Source organism: Haematobia irritans, chromosome 4, assembly GCF_050003625.1.
Source record: "Haematobia irritans isolate KBUSLIRL chromosome 4, ASM5000362v1, whole genome shotgun sequence".
Taxonomy (NCBI): domain Eukaryota; kingdom Metazoa; phylum Arthropoda; class Insecta; order Diptera; family Muscidae; genus Haematobia; species Haematobia irritans.
This window is the reverse complement of record NC_134400.1, coordinates 37,558,515-37,582,574: the sequence shown is the minus strand read 5'-3', so window position 1 is coordinate 37,582,574 and position 24,060 is coordinate 37,558,515. Positions and strand designations below refer to the sequence as shown.

Here is a 24,060-nt window from a genome sequence, read left to right as displayed (position 1 = left end):
CTGTCTGTCCGTGCGTCCGTCTGTCTGTATATGTAATTTTGTGCACAAAGTACAGCTCGCAATTTAAGTCCAATCGTCCTCAAATTTGACATAGGGCCGTTTCTTGGGACAGAGACAATCGCTATTGGTTTTGGAAAAAATCGGTTCAGATTTAGATATAGCTGCCATATATATTTATCCCCCATTTGGTCATAGTTAGCGTGTTTATCAACCGATTTTCTTGAAATACCGTACATCCAAATATTTTATGAATCTCGAAAATCTTGCAAAATATCAGCCAAATCGGTTCAGATTTAGATATAGCTCCCATATATATCTTTCGTCCGATTTAGACTCATATGACCACAGAGGCCAAAGTTTACTACCGATCTTCGTGAAATTTTGCACAGAGGGTAGAATTGATATTCTACCAATGATATTCTTGGTAAATTTGATTGAAATCGGTTCAAATTTAGATATAGCTCCCATATACATCTTTCGTCCGATTTGAACTTATATGGCCACAAAAGCCAGAGTTTTGCCGTTATTTGCTTCAAATTTTGCACAAGAGGTACGTTTAATAGTATCGTTAAGTGTGTCAAATTTTGTTAAAATCGTCTTCTAAATTGTAAGTTAATCTATACGGGGTATATATTAAACTAAAAAAGGCCGATTAAATACGTATATAATTAAGCTTGAAAATTGTTTATAGAAATAAAATTTTGACAAAAGTTTCTATAGAAATAAAATGTTGACAAAATTTTCTATAGAAATAAAATGCTGACAAAATTTTCTATAGAAATAAAATTTTGACAAAATTTTCTATAGAAATAACATTTTGACAAAAATTTTTATAGAAAAAAATTTTTAACAAAATTTTTTATAGAAATAAAATGTTGACAAAATTTTCTATAGAAATAAAATGTTGACAAAATTTTCTATAGAAATAAAACTTTGACAAAATTATCTATAGAACAAAAATTTTGACAAAATTTTCTATAGAAATAAAATTTTGAAAAAATTTTCTATAGAAATCAAATGCTGACAAAATTTTCTATAGAACAAAAATTTTGACAAAATTTTCTATAGAAATAAAATTTTGACAAAATTTTCTATAGAAATAAAATTTTGACAAAATTTTCAATAGAAATAAAATTTTGACAAAATTTTCTATAGAAATAACATTTTGACAAAAATTTTTATAGAAATAAAATTTTGACAAAATTTTTTATAGAAATAAAATGTCGACAAAATTTTCTATAGAATTAAATGTTGACAAAATTTTCTATAGAAATAAAACTTTGACAAAATGTTCTATAGAGATAAAATGCTGACAAAATTTTCTATAAAAATAAAACTTTGGTAGATTATTTTTGGCTCGAGTGGCAACCACGAGACAAAATTTTCTATAGAAATAAAATTTTGACAAAATTTTCTATAGAAATAACATTTTTACAAAAATTTTTATAGAAATAAAATTTTGACAAAATTTTTTATAGAAATAAAATGTTGACAAAATTTTCTATAGAAATAAAATGTTGACAAAATTTTCTATAGAAATAAAACTTTGACAAAATTTTCTATAGAACAAAAATTTTGACAAAATTTGCTATAGAAATAAAATTTTGACAAAATTTTCTATAGAAATAAAATGCTGACAAAATTTTCTATAGAACAAAAATTTTGACAAAATTTTCTATAGAAATAAAATTTTGACAAAATTTTCAATAGAAATAAAATTTTGACAAAATTTTCTATAGAAATAACATTTTGACAAAAATTTTTATAGAAATAAAATTTTGACAAAATTTTTTATAGAAATAAAATGTCGACAAAATTTTCTATAGAATTAAATGTTGACAAAATTTTCTATAGAAATAAAACTTTGACAAAATTTTCTATAGAAATAAAATGCTGACAAAATTTTCTATAAAAATAAAACTTTGGTAGATTATTTTTGGCTCGAGTGGCAACCACGAGACAAAATTTTCTATAGAAATAAAATTTTGACAAAATTTTCTATAGAAATAAAATTTTGACAAAATTTTCTATAGAAATAACATTTTGACAAAAATTTTTATAGAAATAAAATTTTGACAAAATATTTTATAGAAATAAAATGTTGACAAAATTTTCTATAGAAATAAAATGTTGACAAAATTTTCTATAGAAATAAAACTTTGACAAAATTTTCTATAGAACAAAAATTTTGACAAAATTTTCTATAGAAATAAAATTTTGACAAAATTTTCTATAGAAATAAAATGCTGACAAAATTTTCTATAGAACAAAAATTTTGACAAAATTTTCTATAGAAATAAAATTTTGACAAAATTTTCTATAGAAATAAAATTTTGACAAAATTTTCAATAGAAATAAAATTTTGACAAAATTTTCTATAGAAATAAAATTTTGACAAAAATTTTTATAGAAATAAATTTTTGACAAAATTTTCTATAGAAATAAAATTTTGACAAAATTTTTTATAGAAATTACATTTTGACAAAATTTTCTATAGAAATAACATTTTGACAAAAATTTTTATAGAAATAAAATTTTGACAAAATTTTCTATAGAAATAAAACTTTGACAAAATTTTCTATAGAAATAAAACTTTGGTAGATTATTTTTGGCTCGAGTGGCAACCACGATTATGAACCGATATGGACCAATTTTTGTGTGATTGGGGATCGGCTATATATAACTATAGACAGATATGGACCAATTTTGGCATGGTTATTAGCGGCCATATATATACTAACACCACGTTCCAAATTTCAACCGGATCGAATGAATTTTGCTTCTCTAAGAGGCTCCGGAGATCAAATCTGAGGAATGGTTTATATGGGGGCTATATATAATTATGGACCGATATGGACCAATTTTGGTATGGTTGTTATGGGGGCTATACGCAAAAGTGGATCGATATGGCCCATTTGCAATACCATCCGACCTACATCAATAACAACTACTTGAGCCAAGTTTCAAGTCGATAGCTTGTTTCGTTCGGAAGTTAGAGTGATTTCAACAAACGGACGGATATGCTCAGATCGACTCAGAATTTCACCACGACCCAGAATATATATATACTTTATGGGGTCTTAGAGCAATATTTCGATGTGTTACAAACGGAATGACAAAGTTAATATACCCCTATCCTATGGTGGAGGGTATAAAAAAGGCACCAGTTGCAGTTAGCGACTCAGTTTGACCGAACTTTCATATATACTTGTTTATCAACTAGGACATTCCATTTAAAATAAATATTTTCTCAATTTTATTCTTATCCCTAAAGTATGCTTTACTTCACCAAAATCACAACAAAAATGGCTCATAAAAATAAGATCAAGAAAGAAAACCTCAACAACATCATCATCACCTATGGGCAGAGACAACAACCAAAGACTATGGACAGGTAAAAGTCATTAGCATCGCCCCAGCTCCATGTACCTTGACAGCAGACAAAATAACAACAGTTCACAATATCCGCCAATCAGTCGTATGGGAAACGCGAGAGTGAGTGGAAGCGAAGAAGTGGCAAAATATTATAGTCTTGCACAAAAAACTGTAAATAAATCTTTAAAACGAAAAGAGCATTGATATATCTGGATGAAAGTGCATTAAAAAAAATCTTTTTAAGTTTTGTGGACAAATTAAAATAAGGTTTAACCTAAACGAAAACAAAAGAAAAGTTTCTTCACCATCAACTCCATCGTTTAGAGTTTTTAACTTAAGCCCCATTTGAGAAGAGTTGGAGTAGCTTTTAGTTTTCTTTTCATTAACTGAAACTGGTTTCAGTGGATGATGGAAAAAAGTGCCGCGTGCTATTGCTATTGCTGTTTATCGTTTATGTGTTTTGTTTTCTTTATTTGTGGTAATCAAGAGGAAGAGCTGTATGTTTACCCAAAAAAATATCTTAAGAATTTTAAAAACCACTAACCGAAATATAGGGAGAGAAAAAGGAGAGAGAGTTAATTTTGACAGCTTCCCATAAAGGCCTACAAGGTAAAGAGAGTAAAATTTAGTACATGTTGAATATTGAAAATATAAACAAAACGTGAAAGCAAGAGTTAAAAGAAAAAAAAAACAACAAATTCAATTGGATACGTTTATAAACAAAGGAAATATTTTGTGGATATAGCTATGAAAAATTTTGGTTATACTCATTGAAAAAAGATGTACACAGTTTGAAAAGTAATGTGTAAAAAAACAAAAGACTTAAGTAACAAACTTGATCAAATCGTATACCACAAGCTTAAGTACATTTAAAAGACTTAGACAACAAACTCGATCAATGCTCTAAGAGTACAAACAAAAGACTTAAGACACATACTTAAATCAGTTGCCTATTATTCAACAAAACCTTTGCAACACACAACCCCTTAGCGTTCTATTGACCACATTTAGAGTAATCAAATCACCGTACATCAGAGAATATGGGTACTCGTGTACCACCTCCCTGTCCGACACCGGTATGTGTTGATGGTCAGTCTGCTGCCGGTCTACCACAACTGATTGATGATTTGCAACGTCTATCCGAGGATCAAGATAGTTGCGATGTAGTCTTCATTTGTGGACGTGAAGAGGAGCGTATTTATGCCCATCGCATTATAATGATGGCACGGTAAGTATAAATTTACTCTAAGATATTATTGACCTATTTCTTCGATAATGCATTAATCAAATGTCTGAGAATTAGAAGCATGTACAGGGACTTGTTTAACATTTGGGTACCGTGGAAATTTTTGTAAAAATGGAGCCCCTGTATCCAAAACTCATAAAAAAGTTTTCTTGGATCCACCTTCCCTTAAGGATGTTGGCATTGATTCCGAGCCAAAGTTGCGGAGTCTTTAAAAGAAAGACATCTTTTATGGTCGTATATGGTTTTAAATATAGAACAAGTATATACGGCCGTAAGTTTATGTACCCTCCATCATGGATTGCGTAGAAACTTCATCTAAACACTGCCATCCACAATCGAATTACTTAAGTTGCGGTAACGCTTGCCGATGGCATGGTATCTTAAAACCTCCTAATACCATCTTCTAAATTGTATGTAAGTCCATACGTGGTAAATTAAATCAAACAAGATCGATCCAATACGTATATAATTCAGTTTGACAAAGTAGACATAAAATTTTGACAAAATTTTCTACAGAAATAAAATTTTAACAAAATTTTCTATAGAAATAAAATTTTCACAAAATTTTCTATAGTGGCAACCATGATTATGAACCGATATGGACCAATTTTTGTGTGATTGGACCAATTTTGGTATGGTTGTTAGCGACCATATACTAACACCACGTGCCTAATTTGAACCGGATCGGATGAATTTTGCTCCTCCAAGAGGCTCCGGAGGTCAAATCTGGAGAATGTTTTATACGGGGGCTATATATAATTATGGACCGATGTGAACCAATTTTTGCATGGTTGTTAGAGACCATATACCAACACCATGTACCAAATTTCAGCCGGATCGGATGAAATTTGCTTCTCTTTTAGGCTCCGCAAGCCAAATCTGGGGATCGGTTTATATGGGGGCTATATATAATTATGGACCGATGTGGACCAATTTTTGCATGGTTGTTAGAGACCATATACCAACACCATATACCAAATTTCAGCCGGATCAGATGAAATATGCTTCTGTTAGAGGCTCCACAAGCCAAATTTTGGGGTCCGTTTACATGGGGCTATACGTAAAAGTGGACCGATATGGACCATTTTCAATACCATCCGACCTACATCGATAACAACTACTTGTGCCAAGTTTCAAGTCGATAGCTTGTTTCGTTCTGTTCGTGATTTCAACAGACGGACGGACGGACATGCTTAGATCGACTCAGAATTTCACCACCACCCAGAATATATATACTTTATGGGGTCTTAGAGCAATATTTCGATGTGTTACAAACGGAATGACAAAGTTTATATACCCCCATCCTATGATGGAGGGTATAAAAAGTATCGCAAAAGTGGGCAGTTGCCCATATGTAGATTAAATATCTACATAAATCAATTCAGTTCTTGATAGGTTTATATAGAGGAGTCTATAAATAACTTTTAACTTATATGAACCAATTTTCGCACCAAATTTCAAACGGATGGGATGAAATTTGTTCCCCCTTGAGAGTCCAACAGTTAAATTTGGGGATCGGTTTATGTGGGGTCTATATATAATAATAAAGCAATATCGGCAGTTAGTAGAAAGAATATACCGATATCGCATACCAAAATTCAACCAGATAGGATGAAATTTGCCCCTCCAGGAAGCACAGGAAATAAATCAGTGGATCGGTTTATACGAGAGCTATATATAATTATAGACCAATATAAACCAATATTACGTGGTTGTTAGAGGCCTTGTATTAACATCATGTACCAAATTTCTACCGGATCGGAAAATATTTCCTCCTCCGAGATCCGCCAGCTCAATATGGGAGCTATATATAATTGTGAACCCATACGGGCCACTTATGGAGTAAGTTCGGCCGGGCCGAATCTTAAATACCCACCACCATGAACCAAATATTAGGGGTTCCTTTGAAATTTCAGGAGGGCTTGAGGACTTCCCGAAGATAAATTTAAAGATTTCACCTATGAGGACTATATCAGATTCTGGATTTATAAGAACCATTTTTGTTTGAGTTCTAGAGGAATTATTAACATCTCTTGTAAGTGTGCAAAAAAATTATAAAATAACGTCTTGATTTGAAATCTTAAATCTGTAGATTTTCACCCGAGAAATAAAATTTGGAAATTTTACATTGAGATTCAAGCAATTTTCATGATCAGTTGGCCTTCTACACCCTCAAGAAGTGAAGTCGGTCTATATGGAGGCATTACCAAATGGACCGATAAAAACTTAATCCGATACACGTTTTTGTGAGCCTAAAATACCAGAATATTTACAATTTAAGGCAAATCAGATAAAAACAACGGTTTCTAGAAACCCAAGGAGTTAAATCGGGAGATCGTTCTTATGGGGGCTATACTAAAATATGGACCGATACTCACCGTTTTCGGCATACCTCTTTATGACCCGAAAATACCTCTAGATTTCAAATTTCAGGCAAATAGGATAAAAACTTCGGATTCTAGAAGCCCAAGAAGTAAAATCGGGAAATCGGTCTATATGGAGGCTATACGAAAATATGGACCGATACTCACCATTTTCGGCACACCTCTTTATGGTCCTAAAATACCTCTAGATTTCCAATTTCAGACAAATTGGATAAAAACTACGGTTTCTATAAACCTAAGACCCCAAATCGGGAGGTCGTTTTATATGGGGACCATACCAAAACATTGACCGATACTCACAATTTTTGGCGCACGTATTTGTGGTCCTACAATACCTCTAGATTTCCAATTTCAGGTAAATTGAATAAAAACTGCGGTTTCTATAAGCCCAAGAGTAAAATCGGGAGATCGGTCTATATGGGGGCTATACCAAAATATGGACCGATACTCACAATTTTTGGCACACATAATTGTGGTCCTACAACACCTCTAGATTTCCAGTTTCAGGCAAATAAGATAAAGACTTCGGATTCTAGAAGCCCAAGAAGTAAAATCGGGAATTCGGTCTATATGGGGGCTATACCAAAATATGGACCGATACTCACCATTTTCGGCACACCTCTTTATGGTCCTAAAATACCTCCAGATTTCTAATTTCAGACAAATTGGATAAAAACTACGGTTTCTATAAGCCCAAACCCCAAATCGGGAGGTCGTTTTATATGGGGACTATACCAAAACATGGACAGATACTCACAATTTTTGGCACACGTATTTGTGGTCCTACAATACCTCTAGATTTCCAATTTCAGGTAAATTGAATAAAAACTGCGGTTTCTATAAGCCCAAGAAGTAAAATCGGGAGATCGGTCTATATGGGGGCTATACCAAAACATGGACCGATACTCACTATTTTTGGCACACCTCTTTATGGTCATAAAATACCTCTAGATTTCAAATTTCAGGCAAATTGGATAAAAACTACGATTTCTATAAGCCCAAGACCCCAAATCAGGAGGTCGGTTTATATGGGGACTATATCAAAACCTGGACCGATATAGCCCATCTTCGAACTTGACCTGCCTGCAGACAAAAGACGAGTTTGTGCAAAATTTCACCACGATTGCTTCATTATTGAAGACTGTGGCGTGATTACAACAGACAGACAGACAGACAGACAGACAGACGGACATCGTTATATCGTCTTAGAATTTCTCCCTGATCAAGAATATATATACTTTATATAGTCGGAAATCGATATTTCGATGTGTTACAAACGGAATGACAAACTTATTATACCCCCGTCACCATTCTATGGTGGTGGGTATAAAAATTAACCTATGTGATCATATGAGTGTAAATCGGGCGAAAGCTATAATGGGAGCTATATCTTAATCTGAACCGATTTCAACCAAATTTGGCACGCATAGCTACAATGCTAATTCTACTCCCTGTGCAAAATTTCAATCAAATTGGGCCAAAACTCTGGCTTTTAGGACCATATTAGTCCATATCGGGCGAAAGATATATATGGGAGCTATATCTAAATCTGAACCGATTTCAATCAAATTTTGCACACTTAACTTTTTTTTTTCGTGTTTATTTATTCAAAATTAACTATATAATATATAACTACAATAAACAATAGTATATAATATTTAGTCTCTTAATACTTAGTCCCCTAGTCGGGCTCTCGAGTACAATAATTATGGTTGAAATTTTTATTTGAAAATTTATGATATTAGTTTTATTCTTTCATGTTAGTAAATCTATTGCAAATTTTTTGTAATGAAAAGTAATTGCAAAAAACATCACGTTTAGATTTATTTTTAAAGGTTAAGTCAGAAGTTTAAAAGTAAAGGATTTAAAATATAAATTTTAATTCATTAGCCACCAGTACTGTTTTGGTACAGGTTTATTAGAGGAAAGTAGGTCTCTATTTGATATGCTAGTGCTGAATCTTAAGTTATTGTCTGTATAGTTTGTACAATCAATAGCTTTGATATTGGCCCTTCTATAACGGTGATAAAACACAGGAAATGCACTTTCTTTCTGAATGATCTTTTTTTATCGAGGTATAAAAAAGCCTCAGGCGGGACCCATCCTTTACTTGACGTGTCTACAATATATCTTTCATCCGCATAATATGGCGCCAATATCAAATTATTCGTAGTACATGAAGTGCATCTTACAATGTAATTTCTGATCAGATGAATAATAAAATTGTCTATCCTTACTACATTCGCTTCATCATAAAGCTTTTTATTTGATATGTACACACACTTAACTGCACTACCAATTGTACTCCCTGTGCAAAATTTCAAACAAATTGGTCCAAAAAACTGGCTTCTAGGACCATATTACTCTATATCGGGCGAAAGATATATATGGGAGCTATATCTAAATCTGAATCGATTTCAACCAAATTTGGCACGCTTAGCTATAATGCTAAGTCTACTCCTTGTGCAAAATTTCAACCAAATTCGGCAAAAAATCTGACTTCTGGGGACATATAAGTCCATATCGGGCGAAAGATATATATGGTAGCTATATCTAAATCTGAACCGATTTCAATCAAATTTTGCACACTTGACTATACGACTAAGTGTTATGTTTGTACAAAATTTCAAGCAAATCGGTACAAAAGTCTGGCTATTAGCACCATATTAGTCCATATCGGGTGAAAGATATATATGGGAGCTATATCTAAATCTGAACCGATTTCTTCCAAAATCAATAGGGTTCTATTCTGACCCAAATTAGGAACATGTGCCAAATTTGAAGGCGATTGGACTTAAATTGCGACCTAGACTTTGATCACAAAAATGTGTTCACAGACAGACGGACGGACGGACAGACGGACATGGTTATATCGACTCAGGGACCCACCCTGAGCATTATTGCCAAAGACACCATGTGTCTATCTCGTCTCCTTCTGGGTGTTACAAACATTTACACTAACTTATAATACCCTGTTCCACAGTTTGGCGCAGGGTATAAAAACAGGTACACTTTCCTTTTTTGTGTTCACATAAAACCACGTGCCACTTCTGAATAAATAAATTAACACAAACCACAGTAAATCCGTATTCTCCGTCCATTCCAAGAAACAATCAACACACGATTGACGAGCAAAATGAAAATCGTGTGTACCTGATCAATCTTTTTATAAAATTCTTTTCGCTGCAAAAAAGTTAAAAAATTAAATGGTCGCGAAAAAAATGTAAAAATGTCTTTATGGCCATGTACTGGTTCTAGACATGTCTATACTTAACCTATAAAAATACTTTTTTCCCTGTAAAAAATTAAAAAAATTGAATGGTCAGGTACATGATTTTCCCGACCATTTAATGGTCTCAAATTCTATCATTTAAATGTTAGAACATGTTTGCGGTATTTGAGAACCATTCAAATGCTTATTGCCACCATACATTTTTCTCCGCTCGAAAACTATTTTTACAAAGACAAAATACATGGTTTTCGCGACAATTACATGCTCTAGATAAGCATTAAATGGATGCGGCAACCATGTCCAAACATGGTTTTTCTGTGCGTGTACACAAGGCCGTAGCCAGGATTTTAATTCGGGGGGGGGGGGTTCAACTTAAAAAAAAAATATTCATATAATCTTATGTGTAGAAAATTTTATTTATGCATAGGTATGTATACAATATTTTTATAATATTAAATTGAGCCGACGGGCTTTTTGGGCAGCAAATAAATCAATGACTTCTTCAGTCGGCACATTTATTCGGCGATGAACCGACGTTAATGTTTTCAATACTTTTTCACCCCGGTCAGTACCGTAGTACCCCCGCGAATGATTTAGTACCTTTTGTGTAGACATTTTTGAGTCGATATCAGATTTATGGTACAATAGCTTTGACAAAATATTTTAATATTTTGAGAAAGTCTTTATCAACCTTATTTGCTAATAGTCTTTTACAAATATGGCAAAACAGGCATGTTCATGTGAGAAGAAAATCTCGATTTTGTAAAAGATATAGTCAAAAACAGGATTTTATTGAACTTCGAAAATGTTTTAGTCGAAAAAAGAATGCGATTCTATATTATCAATTTTTTTATTCCGGTAGAAAATGTTGTCTAAATTTTATTTCTATATAGAATTTTTGCAAAATTTTATTTTTATAGATAATTTTGTCAAAATTTTATTTCAATTGAAAATTTTGTAAAAATGTTATTTCTATAGGAAATTTTTGCAAAATTTTATTTCTATAGAAAAAATTTTACAACATTTTTTTTCTATAGAATTTTTTTGCTAAATTTTATTTCCCTTCGTTTTGTTTTGTTATTGTTCTTTAAGCTTTGTTGTTGTTTTTTTTATTGCTGCTTAAAACCATACATTGACTAAACTACAAGTGTAGCTTAACCAACAGAGGAAAAGAATGTTTGTCAAATTTATTTGGGCAAATCCCTATAGACTGCAAGATGGTTGGATGGACGCACGTTTCGGAATTACCACATTCCTCATCAGCATCCCCTACTTGCAGCAAAACTATCAACCAATTATAAGAATAAATTCAGGCAGTTCATTAAACCCAACAATGAACCACACTTGAACCTTCCGAAAAAAAGGTTTTTGTATGATAGCCGGCTATAGAAAATTTTAGCAAAATTTTATTTATATAGAATACTAGCGTAACCCGGCCCGCTTCGCTGCGCCTTCCGAAGCGTATTTGGAGCGTTAACTTAGTCAACTATATCCTTCGTGCTGAAAACAAATTCGAAAAGATTTGAATTCTTTTAAACAAATCGGACTACTTGATTTTTCCTTTATAGGTACAAATACGGCGGGAGAGGGTGTACCTTCTTCTATATTTCTTGTGAATTTTAAGTGTGGTTTGTCAAGGAAAGGTATCCTTCTCCTCAACATATCTGAAAATTAAGCATTATATTATAATAACATACAAAGAATTACTGTTTCCCATCCAATAAATCGGAAAAGGCAAAAGTAGTAAAAAATTTTACCACATTAACATTTGCTAACATGTTGGAAAATAATGCACTCTCTACGTTGGCTGTCAATTTCATGTAAATTTAAGTTCTTTACTAAAAAGAAGTCTGGCAGAAACCTGTGCAAAAATCATAAAATTATGTACCGAGTTCCCATTTACGGACAACCCTCTACTTTCAACTTAAGAAAAAAAAAAACGGACAAAAGGGAACCCTCTCTTTACTAATAAGAAGTCTGGAAGAAAGAAGCCTGTGCAAAAATCATAAAATTATATACCGAGTTCCCATTTACGGACAACCCTCCACTTTCAGTTTAAGAGAAAAAACCGGCAAAAGGGAACTCTCTCCCCACCTTCGCTCCACTCTGACCTGATATCGGACTATCACGTACCCTATATTAATTTCGCAACTATTCAATGGTCCCTATAAATTCTATCGAAGTAAATCGACAAAGTTTATTTCAATTTTCCCCTTCCCCAACCAGATATCGCAAAATTAATATATTTATTTAAAAATCATGTATAAATTTCATCACCTCCTCCCACGTTCCCTGTAAATTTCAAGTAGATCTGAGATGTTTAATTTTTGCTCTATTGTTTTAAAGGGACGTCACTTTCCCCGATACAATATCGACAAACACCGTAGTGAATAGCACCCCTAACCTTTCCTGAAAATTCTTGAAACTTTCCTTCAAGTGTGGGGGCAATGAAGGTTGCCTCTTCATTTATAACCTTTTCCCCCGCTTCCTTTGTAAATTTCAAGAAAACTTAAATTTTTTTATATTTCATGTTAGCCTGATACCGAAACAGGCAATTGACGTCCAAATGCATTATATCTAATTATACAATTATTTTTCGAGCTTTATGGACAGATATAGATTAAGGAACATGGTTAATAGAGCCATTTTTTTTTGCAGTTTTAGAGGAGGACCTCCTCCCCGACCAAATGTCGAAAAGCGTATCTTTTGTAAACGTCCCAGAAAATGTCAAGCAAATTATAAGCCTAAAGGGGCGGCCTCTCTTCCGTCCAAATATCACAAAATCAGGTATCAACTATTACGGTTGACAGAGGTTACGATCTCTCCCCAGTCCTCTGTAAATTTCAAGTAACTCGGTAAAGTTTAATTGTTTCTTTGTATGTACTTAAAGAAGCGGATGTCTCCCTATGCCCTTTTATTTTTATTAAAAAATCAGGAACCTGATATAAATTTCATAGCCTCACCCATTTTTCCGTAAAATTTCAGTCGGGGGAGTTTAGTTTTGTTTTCACTGTACTTTAAAAAAAGTCGGACAAAGGGGTGGCCCCCCTCCCCGACCAAATATCGAACAATAATGTAGCGGATTTTTGTCTAGATGCCAACCCCAACATTCAATGAAAATTTCATGCAAATCGCATAATTTTGTTCCAAGTTTCAAAAAGTAAGGCAAGGGGGAGGACCCCCTCCCCGTCCGCATATGAAATCATCAGGTACCCCATATTAATTCCATAACCTCACCGCATGTTCTCTTTAAATCTCAGATAATTTAGAGAATTTTAGTTTTTTCACTGTACTTTAAAAAAAAGTCGAACAAAGGGGAGGTCCCCTCCGCCACCAAATATCGAAATATAAAGTAGCGGATCTTTGTCTAGTTGCCAACCCCAACCTTCAATGAAAATTTCAAGCAAATCGGTCAACTTTGGTCCAATTTTCAAAAAGTCCGACAAAGGGGAGGTCCCCCTCCGCGACCAGGTGTCAAAAAATGAGGTACCCTATTTTCACCACATGAACGTCCCCTATGATCTCTGAAAGCTTCAAGTAAATCGGTTCAGCCGTTTCGGAGCCAACTCGGTTCATACAAACAAACAAACAAACAAATAAACAAACATAGATTGAATTTTATACATATAAGGTGTGTTCCTTTACTTTACTCGTAGTAAAAAGTAGTAAAAGAGAGAAATATTGAAAATCCTCTCAGATTTCTATATTTGTTAAATGTACAGGAACAAAAATGTAGTAAAAATTGTAAAAATGTCAAATAAAAAACAAAAGAAGCATTGTGATTTGAATAAATATTTTCAAAACATGTAGGTAAATTAAATACTTTTATATCGAAATTTTTTTGACAAATGGCAGATTTTTTGCAGGAAACTTTGAAATCCTTATTACGATAGAAAGAAGCTATGGTTTTTACTTTGTTATAAAAAGTACACCTTTTGCAAAATTTGTAATCAAAGTAAAACTCTGGCTTCTGGGCTGTAAAGTAGAGTAATAGCGCATATTATCAGTATCTTATAAGGTGGGGTTTTTCATTCCGTTTGTAACACATACAAATAACGAATTCTGACTATAGAAAGTGTATATAGTCTTGATCAGGGAGAAATTATAAGACGATGTCTCTCTGTCTGGCTATCTGTTGTAATCAGGCTACTTCCTTCAATAATGAACATATAGTGCTGAAATTTTACCAGACACGTTTTTATTCTACATGCAGGTCAATCTTGAAGATGGGACTACTTCGGCCTAAGTTTCGATTTTGCTTCCATATGAACCGACCCCCGTATTGGGGTCTTCATGACATAGACATTAAAACTTTTATCCGATTTGCATGAAATTCAAAACGTAGAGGTACTTTTGGTCCATTAAAGGGTGTGCCGAATTTGGTGTGACTCGGTCAATGTTTTGGTACTTTTTTCGAAACAAGTGGTATTGGTTCAGCATTGTTTTGAATTTCCAAATTGTGGAGTCCACACGTTAAATCTAAAGCACAAAGGTGCACAAAATTTTCCTCCAGAATACGTAGAATTTTATAAGGAATGTAGTCCTTCTAGACTCAAAATACAGACCCCACTTTGTTCAAATTTTGCAAAAAAAATAAATTGTAAGGCCCTATCTCGCAAATATTAGATATATTCGCACACAAACACAATCTTTTTATGGTAGTTTATAAGTTCTATCCAGCAAAGCAAAAATCATGAAAATCGGTGCATAATTGCGCGTTTGCCAAGTAACACTAAATTTCATACATCCGAGGTGTCCAACTTCCAACGTCTATAGACCAGCCCGTGAATCCACTAGGGACCTACAAACCTCTAAATATAGAGAAAAACATTTCAGCTTTGACACAAAGAAAAAATTATGATGATATCTTAATCAATTAAAAAGATACAGAGTTATATCCAAAAAAAGCGATTTGGAACTACTTTAGTTTCGAAAATTTGAAAACAAATAATTATTTTTGTCATGACATATCTACAACCTTTACTCGAAAAAATTTGTCGGGTAACTTGTAGTAAAAAAAATTTAAAAGAGACATGCATTTTGACATTGTTCTCTTAAAATTGTTTACTATTTTTACTATTTTTTGGGGTTGAGGAACGGTCTCTAGTAAAAACTAGTAAAAGTAGTAACTAGTAGTACGTAAAGGAACACAACTATATATAGATTTTGTCAAAATTTTATTTTCTTTAAAATTCAGTCTCTTGACAATAATCTTCCAGTGAAATTTTTGTTGAAATTTAGTAAAAAGTACCTTTCCGCTCAAAAAATACCTTTTTTGTACTTTCTTAAAAATTGTATTTTCCATCCCTGAGTTACTGGCAAAGTGACCAAAATTTTTAAAAGAATATGCACGTTTGGAAATATCTCTTTATTGCACTCTCCAAGTGCTTCCATCGCTGAATTAGGCAGGTTCTTTTCGCTGGTTTTGCGCCATTTCATTTACACATGTGTGTTTGGCTGTTTGCTTGTTGTTGCTACCCTTCAGTTTTTTTGGTGCCAATTGACCCCTTTTTCCAAGCAATTGGAATTTTATACCGGTCATGGGACTGGTTGTATTTAGCCAATTGGTAGCCACTTCATGAATTTGTCTCTAGACCACAATGAACCCATCCCCTAACCGGTTCAAATGTCTCTATCACAGGGTTAATTAACACATTTCTGGCCCTTTTGCATCTATAACAGGGACAGTTCTATTTTTAGATTTTTTTTCAGTTATATTTTCCCTACATTTGTTCATTTTCTACCAATATCACAAACATTTAAATTGACGTTTCAACGCTGGGTGTTCAATGGCGTTTGTGGCTGAATGCGTTAAGGCGTTTTGTTATGCTGCCAGTAAACCCAGGTTCAAAACCTGGACGGAGCGAAAAAGTTTTTCAAATTGTAAAAATTAGATAAAATAACATAAGACAAATAAAAAAAACATTGATAGAAATAAGAAGTAAAATTGGTGGAAATTTTTTTTTTTTTAGAACTGTCTCTCTAACATGTCTATTTGAACTGGTTAATTGGTGGGTTGAAAACAACCGGTTAAAGGATTGGTTTGTAGGTATCTATGTGGGGGTCAATTGACCCTTCCTATGACAACCCCATGTTAATTTCACCGGTCACCTAACCAGTTAAAGGACCTGTACCGGCTATAAAGGACAGGTGAATCGACCGGTTTGGGACCAGTCCCAAGAACTGAAGGGTATGGCCAAACAAAGCGAGTCATGTTCACATAAAGAACAACAAACACACATAAAAAGCAGAAATACATTTTCCAAAAATGAAATTTGTGGTGCGAGAACAAAAACAATTTGTTTTTTTCGACCGTCGTTTGACGGGCTTTTCAACTACTATTCTAGGATTTGTGCAAGTTTTATAGGTAAGCCGTCTTCAAAATAAAACCTTCAGCTTTCCTTCAACATCTTCGATAAGATTTTTCTATGCAGCTAAAAATATATATTTATTTATATAAAAATATTCATTCATTTCGGGGGGGAGGGGGTTTGATCCCCCTCACCCCCCCCCCCCCTGAATACGGCCTTGCGTGTACAAGACTTTATTTTAGTTCTTATTTACTGTTTTCCTGAAATTTCTATCTAAAATTAATTTAATATGTTTATGTATTACACCATTTCAGTTGCAAAAGTTTTAAGACAAATAAACGAGGTGAACTATGCCGCATACCAGGATGTACTGTATCACCCGCCACTGCTCCAAATGCACCAACATCAGTGAGATTGCCACATGTACATCCAGAAGTGTTTAAACAATTTATACTTTATGTCTATACAGCTAAGGTAAGAGATTTGTAAAATTATTAAAACAAAAAATCTGTTTGAAAAAATATGAGAAAAGTCCACACAATATTTTGATGATTTTTATCTTTAATTCAAAGATTCAATATATCTGTTAATTTAAGGTTTATTATTTTAAATCATTTTCATGACTTTAATGAAAATGTGTCCTAAATTTCCAAAAAAAAAAAATTAAGTAATGATTTTAAGTTGATTTTAAAATTTGTCCTTAATATTACGTAAATTAAGTATCCTAAAATTTAGGTTACATAATCTTTCATATTAGGGCAATACTTTTTGCATATTTTACATAGAGTGGAAACCTAACTTTCAGATATTATTACAAGACTCCCGGGTATTTGAAATGATGACGTTGGCCCAAGACATGGGTTGTTGTGAATTGAGAGCTGCTTGTGAGGATCACGTTATTGCTACACTATCAGTGGATAATGCATGTACCTTCTTAACGGCTGTAATGGAAATACATGAAAAAGCAGGTAAGTAAAGAGCTTTTGTATTATAATGGAGAATGAGCACGCATTCGAAGCAGATAATGTATGATCTTTAACTGCTGTTATATTTCAGCAGACTTCAGTGAAAAGACCAAGATTGCCACTCGAATCAAAAATAATCTACCAACTTTTGAAGAAAATTTTACTAAAAACTACCAAACCAAAAATCTTGTTTTGCAAAACTTTATTTCTATAGAAAATTTTATTTATATAGAAAAATTAACCCTCTAATGCCCCTATTTTTTTGCCAGCTTATTAAATTTTCAATGTTAACGACACGAAAGCAAGAAAAATGTATACGGTAAAATGCAGTATATGGTGCAAAGCCTCTTGAACAGTTTTAACTAAGTTTTCTTTTTATTTTACCCATTTTTGTTGTCTTAAGGTGTGTTTTACTAAAAGCTTCCTTATTAAATAAAGACCGCCTAAAGGCGGGCTTGGGCATTAGAGGAATAATCAACATTTTATTTCTATAGAAAAGTTTGCCACAATTTTATTTCTATAGAAAATTTTGTCAATTTTTTTTTCTATAAAAAATTTTGTCAAATTTTTATTTCTATAGATAAATGTTGTCAAAATTTTATTTCTATAGAAAATTTTGTCAAAATTTTATTTCTGTAGGATATTTTGCAAAATTTTATTTCTATAGGATATTTAGTCAAAATTTTATTTCTATAGAAAATTCAGTCAATATTTTATTGCTATAGAAAATTTTGTCACAATTTTGTTGCTATAGAAAATTTTGTCAACATGTTATTTCTATAGAAAATTTTGTCAAAATATTATTTCTATAGGAAAATTTCTCAAAATTTTATTTCTATAGAAAATTTTCCATAAAAAAAATAAAGATATAAAAAATTTGTGAAGTACTTTTTAGTTGGAGAGGGATATTTTGCACATCTACCAAATCATCAAGAATTCTACCTATCAACCGTGGAAATCACCTATTATAAAAAAACGCTAACGTCATCTATGTTTTAGAACTGAATTCCTTAGTGAAATTTATAGCTATGTATCAGGGATGGAAAATACAATTTTTAAGAAAGTACAAAAAAGGTATTTTTGAGCGGAAAGGTACTTTTTACTAAATTTCAACAAAAATTTCACTGGAAGATTATTGTCAAGAGACTGAATTTTAAAGAAAATAAAATTTTGAAAAAATTTTCTATATAAATAAAATTTTGCAAAAATTTTCTATAGCCGGCTATCATACAAAAACCTTTTATTTCGGAAGGTTCAAGTGTGGTTTATTGTTGGGTTTAATGAACTGCCTGAATGTATTCTTATAATTGGTTGATAGTTTTGCTGCAATTAGGGGATGCTGATGAGGAATGTGGTAATTCCGAAACGTGCGTCCATCCAACCATCTTGCAGTCTATAGGGCTTTGCCCAAATAAATTTGACAAACATTCTTTTCCTCTGTTGGTTAAGCTACACTTGTAGTTTAGTCAATGTATGGTTTTAAGCTGCAATAAAAAAACAACAACAATGCTTAAAGAACAAAACCAACAATAACAAAAAAAAACGAAGGGAAATAACATTTTGCAAAAAAATTCTATAGAAAAAAAAAATTGTAAAATTTTTTCTATAGAAATAAAGTTTTGCAAAAATTTCCTATAGAAATAATATTTTTACAAAATTTTCAATTGAAATAAAATTTTGACAAAATTATCTATAAAAATAAAATTTTGCAAAAATTCTATATAGAAATAAGATTTAGACAACATTTTCTACCGAAATAAAAAATTGATAATATAGAATCGCATTCTTTTTTCGACTAAAACATTCTTGAACATAACAGTGTCCATGCATATGACGAACATGCACTAGCGATACCTATTAGCAATGCTAAGCACTAGTTGAATTGTTTGGTTTGTGCATGGACTAAATGGGAATTCATTGATTAGAATTCTGAATTTGAAAGCGCTTTAAATTAAAACCGTACTCAAAATTAACATTATTGCCAGACTAAAAACGAAATCGCCATTTTGCTAGTTTCCTGTACTCATTTCTTTAATAAATAAACCCAATAAACACAAACGTTTGAAAAATGCTAAATTTCAACAATTTTTCAAACATTTTTTCAAAGGATTAGGGTAATATTCAAGTTGAGAAATTGTTGAGAAAATTGCGTTCTCAACAAAAAACAGACACTACCCTCAACAGTGAAATTCAACACATTAGCAATAATATCTCAAGTGTTATTGTCAAATTGAAATGCATCGCTACTCAATAATTTGTCGAACAATTTTCGATGCGAGTCAAATTCAAAATTAACATCGTTGCAAATACTTTTCAACCTAAATTTGTATGAATGATATCCCCACTTCAAATTGAAAGTCAAAGCCAAAATTCTATGATTTTTTTTTATAATTTATTCATTTTCATCAAAATAAAATATATAATAATACACTACACTACAATACCAATTGATAAATAATAATCTTATTAAACATATCAACAAATAAGAAAAAAAACAAACAACAAAACTTTAAATATCTTAAACATTATTAGTAAACACTTTTGCATTGATAATTCGATTTCCTTCCTTTTGGTGTCATAAAACAGCATTAAAATTTATTAACATGCGGGCAATTTGAAATTAGGAACGTACTGGACCGCGTGTTAGAATTGATTTCCACCAGAAGGAATTCGCAAAATATCCATTTTAAACTGATAATAGCATATGAATTAAACTGACGATGTGATGCACATTTTCATCCAGAAGTTGTTGATTTCAACAATTTGTTGTTTTTAACAATTTTAATTGGTTGCATTTGTAATGTTTCTGGAAACTTTTTCTTGTCGATAAGCTACTCATTTTTCATTGGTCAACTTCTTAATGTTTGCACGAATGTAGCATCCAAAGATTTTAGTTTTCTGCAAAGAGATTTAAATTTAGTGACTTCTCTAAAGTGTTGATTTAATTTTTCATATTGACCCCTGCCAAAATTTTTTGAATTTGGGGGCGCTTCTGAGAATCCCCACTACGTCGAAAACAGTCGTATACGATATCTAAAACTTCTCGGAAAAGCGCCGTCACTATTGAGAAGTTGTACCACGCCAAGTTACTACAAAAAAGTATCGCATGAGTGCAATTATTAGGTGCCCTTCTGGATACATTTATAAGGACGCCAGTAAGAGCCCCTTCAAACAATCAGACAAAGTGCATTTTAAGATAGTTGTAAAAGAATCATTGTGGTCAAGTAAAACACGATTGTTTAGATGTTTATTAATTTTATTAAAAATTTATAAATTCTCATAAATATAACATTTATACGCCTATCACATCACATTTAACATATTTTCATGCATTAATAAAAGATTGATGTTGAGTTACAAGTTGAAGCTACATCCCTGCCAACATTTTTTGAATTTGGGGACTCTTTTGAGAATCCCCACTACGTCGAAAACAATCATATACGACATCAAAAACTCGTCGGAAAAGCGCCGTCACTATTGAGAAGTTGTACCACGCCAAGTTACTACAAAAATGTTTCGCATAAGTGCAATTATTAGGTGCCTTTATAGATCAATTTAGAACGACGCCAATAAGGGACCCTCCAAACAATCAGAAAAAGTGCATTTTAAGATAGTTGTAAAAGAATCATTGTGGTCGAGTAAAACACGTTTGTTTAGATATTTATTAATTTGATTAAACATTTACAAATTCTTAAAAATATAACATTTATACCACTATCACATTACATTTAACATAATTTTTGGCATTAATGATGATGTTGAGTTACAAGTAGCGAGTTACATGTTGCTGCGTCTATCAACCAGTGTTTTTATTCCATGGAGGCAGCGTGTCTGTAAAATATCTGAAAAACAATCACTTTATTCCATTTGGAAAATCACCAAATTGTTCACCAATATACCTTTCACAATTTTAAGCTTATAATCTATGTTTTCAGAACTTTATTTTCGTTTTTATTTAATTAAAATATAACAAGCTGGTTGCGCTTGGCGTTTCACAAAAAAATGGCTTTTTTAACAGTAGGGATGGCAAATTACTTGCATGTACTTTTTGATGTACCTTTTCATGATGGTTGAAGTGACATTTACGAGTCTGTGGTAACGATGAGGTTGAAATGGAACTTTGAAATGCTGGCAGGGATGTTCTAGCGTCTATCAGCCAGTGCTTTTGTTCCCAATGGAGGCAGCGTGTCTGGAAAAATATTTGAAAAACTATCACTTTATTCCATTTGGAAAGTCAAAAATTGTTCACCAATATACCTTTCACAATTGTAAGCGAAATAACTATGTTTTCAGCACTTCATTGTCATTTTTATTTAAATAAATTATAAGAAGCTAGTTGTGCTCGGTGTTTCACAAAATATAAAATGGCTCTTGTAACAATAGTGATGGCAAAATACTTTAATGCGAATAGTGATGGCAAAATACTATCACAGTTGGCGATTGTTGCAGTGTCACTTACGAGTCTGTGGTAGCGATGACGATGAAATGGAACTTTGAAATGCTGGCAGGGGACGTACCAATTATTATAAACTATTTGAAGCAGTTCCAGTTAATTGTCCACCATTTTTTCATCGGTCAGCTTTTTAATGTTTTCAAGAACGTAGAATCCATAATTTTAGTTTTCTGCAAAGAGATATATATTTAGTGACTTCCTTAAAGTTTTATTTCATTTTTTATTTTCACTTACCTATTTTTGTAAACTATTTGGTTATTTGTCTAAAATTTTCCATTTCTTTAATTTCTTGCAATTGACCACGAACTTCGTTGCACAAATAAGTATTGAAAACCACATGGTTTTTTCGTTGCATTTTAGGGTAGTGTTTTGTCAAAGTTTTCTCATATTATCTTCAACACCTTTTCAAAGATTTCGTCAACATTTTGGCAAATTGGAAGTAATTCGCAAACAATTTGAAGATGTATTGAAGATGAGCTATTTCAAGTCAAGTTGAATTTATGTTGAAAATTATATTTACCCTCAAGGCCGGTATGCACCTCTAGCGAAATTTTCGGTAGCAAAAATTTTTTAAGTCTACAACAAAGAAACAGGGCTGTGTACACAAATTTTAAACCAGCTAATCGCTTTTAAAAATTGTTAATATATGTTCCAAATATTCCTCAAATAAATTGTTTATTATTTACAGACCTTTTAAAACTTTTACGCACACAATGATTGTAATAAATTAAATGTTTGCTGCCAAAATCAGGGATGGAAAATGCAGTACTATAGTACTTTTTTCAATACTTTTTCACCCCGGTCAGTACCGTAGTACTCCCGCGAATGATTTAGTACCTTTGGTGTAGACATTTTTGAGTCGATATCAGATTTATGGTACAATATCTTTGACAAATTTTTTTAATATTTGGATAAAGTCTTTATCAATCTTATTTGCTAATAGTCTTTTACAAATATGGCAAAACAGACAAGTTCATGCGGGAAGAAAATCTCGATTTTGTAAAAGCCATAGCCAAAAACACGATTTTATTGAATTTCAAGAATGTTTTCAAAAATTCAATAAAACGCATGCGATCCTATATTATCGATTTTTTATTTCGGCAAAAAATTTTGTCAAAATTTTATTTCTGTATAAAATTTTTGCAAAATTGATTTTCTATAGAAAATTTTGTCAAAATTTTATTTCAATTGAAAATTTTGTAAAAGTTTTATTTCAATAGGAAATTTTTGCAAAATTTTATTTCTATAGAAAAATTTTTGCAAAATTTTAATTCTATACAAATTTTTTGCAAAATTTAATTTCTAAAGGATATTTTGTCAAAATTTTATTTACATAGAAAATTTTGCCAAATTTTATTTATATATATATATATTTAGTCAAAATTTTATTTTCTTTAACATTCAGTCTAAAGGAGCTCTTGACAATAATCTTTCAGTGAAATTTTTGTTGAAATTTAGTAAAAAGTACCTTTTCGCTCAAAAAAATACCTTTTTTGTACTTTCTTAAAAATTGTATTTTCCATCCCTGGCCAAAATATGCTTTTGACAACCCTGTTATTTTCATTAGAGGTGCGTACCAGCTTACGAAATTGAACGCTACCGAAAATTTCGTTAGCATAAGGGTGTAAATATAACCATAGCGATAGGCGGTAGGCGAACACTTATTTACGTGTATTTCTTATGGGAAGCCCAAAATCCGCGACGGAATACCGTGACGGCTAGCAACGTGTCGCTAACTTAAAACTTATTCTAACTCCTTGGCGAAAACTGGTATAGTGTTGCCATCGCTTATCAATTTTTTTAACTCACCACTAGGAATTGCTGTTGCCTGGAGACGTGTAGATTATTTTTTCTTGAAATAACTCAACAAATAACAAGCCATTGTATGTTTTTATTCAACTTCATTGTTTAATATTGTCAAAGCGAGCTGTATTGACAACAAAAACGCTAGGAAACGTGAAAAAGGGAATTATTCGCCGTCGAGCTTATTTTATTTGCCGTTGCGGCAAAAATGTTTCGCCTACCGCCTATCGCTATGGTTATATTTACACACTAAATAGCAATGCATTTCTTATGGGAATGAAATTTTTCGCT

General features: G+C 32.2%; 1 protein-coding gene and 1 long non-coding RNA gene across 2 annotated transcripts in view; one reads left to right on the top strand and one right to left on the bottom strand.

Annotated features, from left to right (window-relative positions):
- The first annotated feature begins 3,473 nt into the window (after positions 1-3,473).
- Positions 3,474-24,060, top strand: part of LOC142233800 (uncharacterized) — a 53,400-nt gene continuing 32,813 nt past the window's right edge. The window contains exons 1-3 of the mRNA XM_075304831.1: positions 3,474-4,603; positions 16,863-17,022; positions 17,354-17,516. Coding sequence (XP_075160946.1) covers positions 4,416-4,603; positions 16,863-17,022; positions 17,354-17,516 — 511 coding nt within the window. The 5' untranslated portion in view covers positions 3,474-4,415. The remainder of the gene's footprint in view (positions 4,604-16,862; positions 17,023-17,353; positions 17,517-24,060) is intronic.
- Positions 21,158-21,692, bottom strand: LOC142236852 (uncharacterized). Its single transcript, XR_012722231.1, has 2 exons — positions 21,413-21,692; positions 21,158-21,355 (listed from the first exon to the last, which is right to left on the bottom strand). It is a non-coding gene; the product is annotated as an uncharacterized LOC142236852 (long non-coding RNA).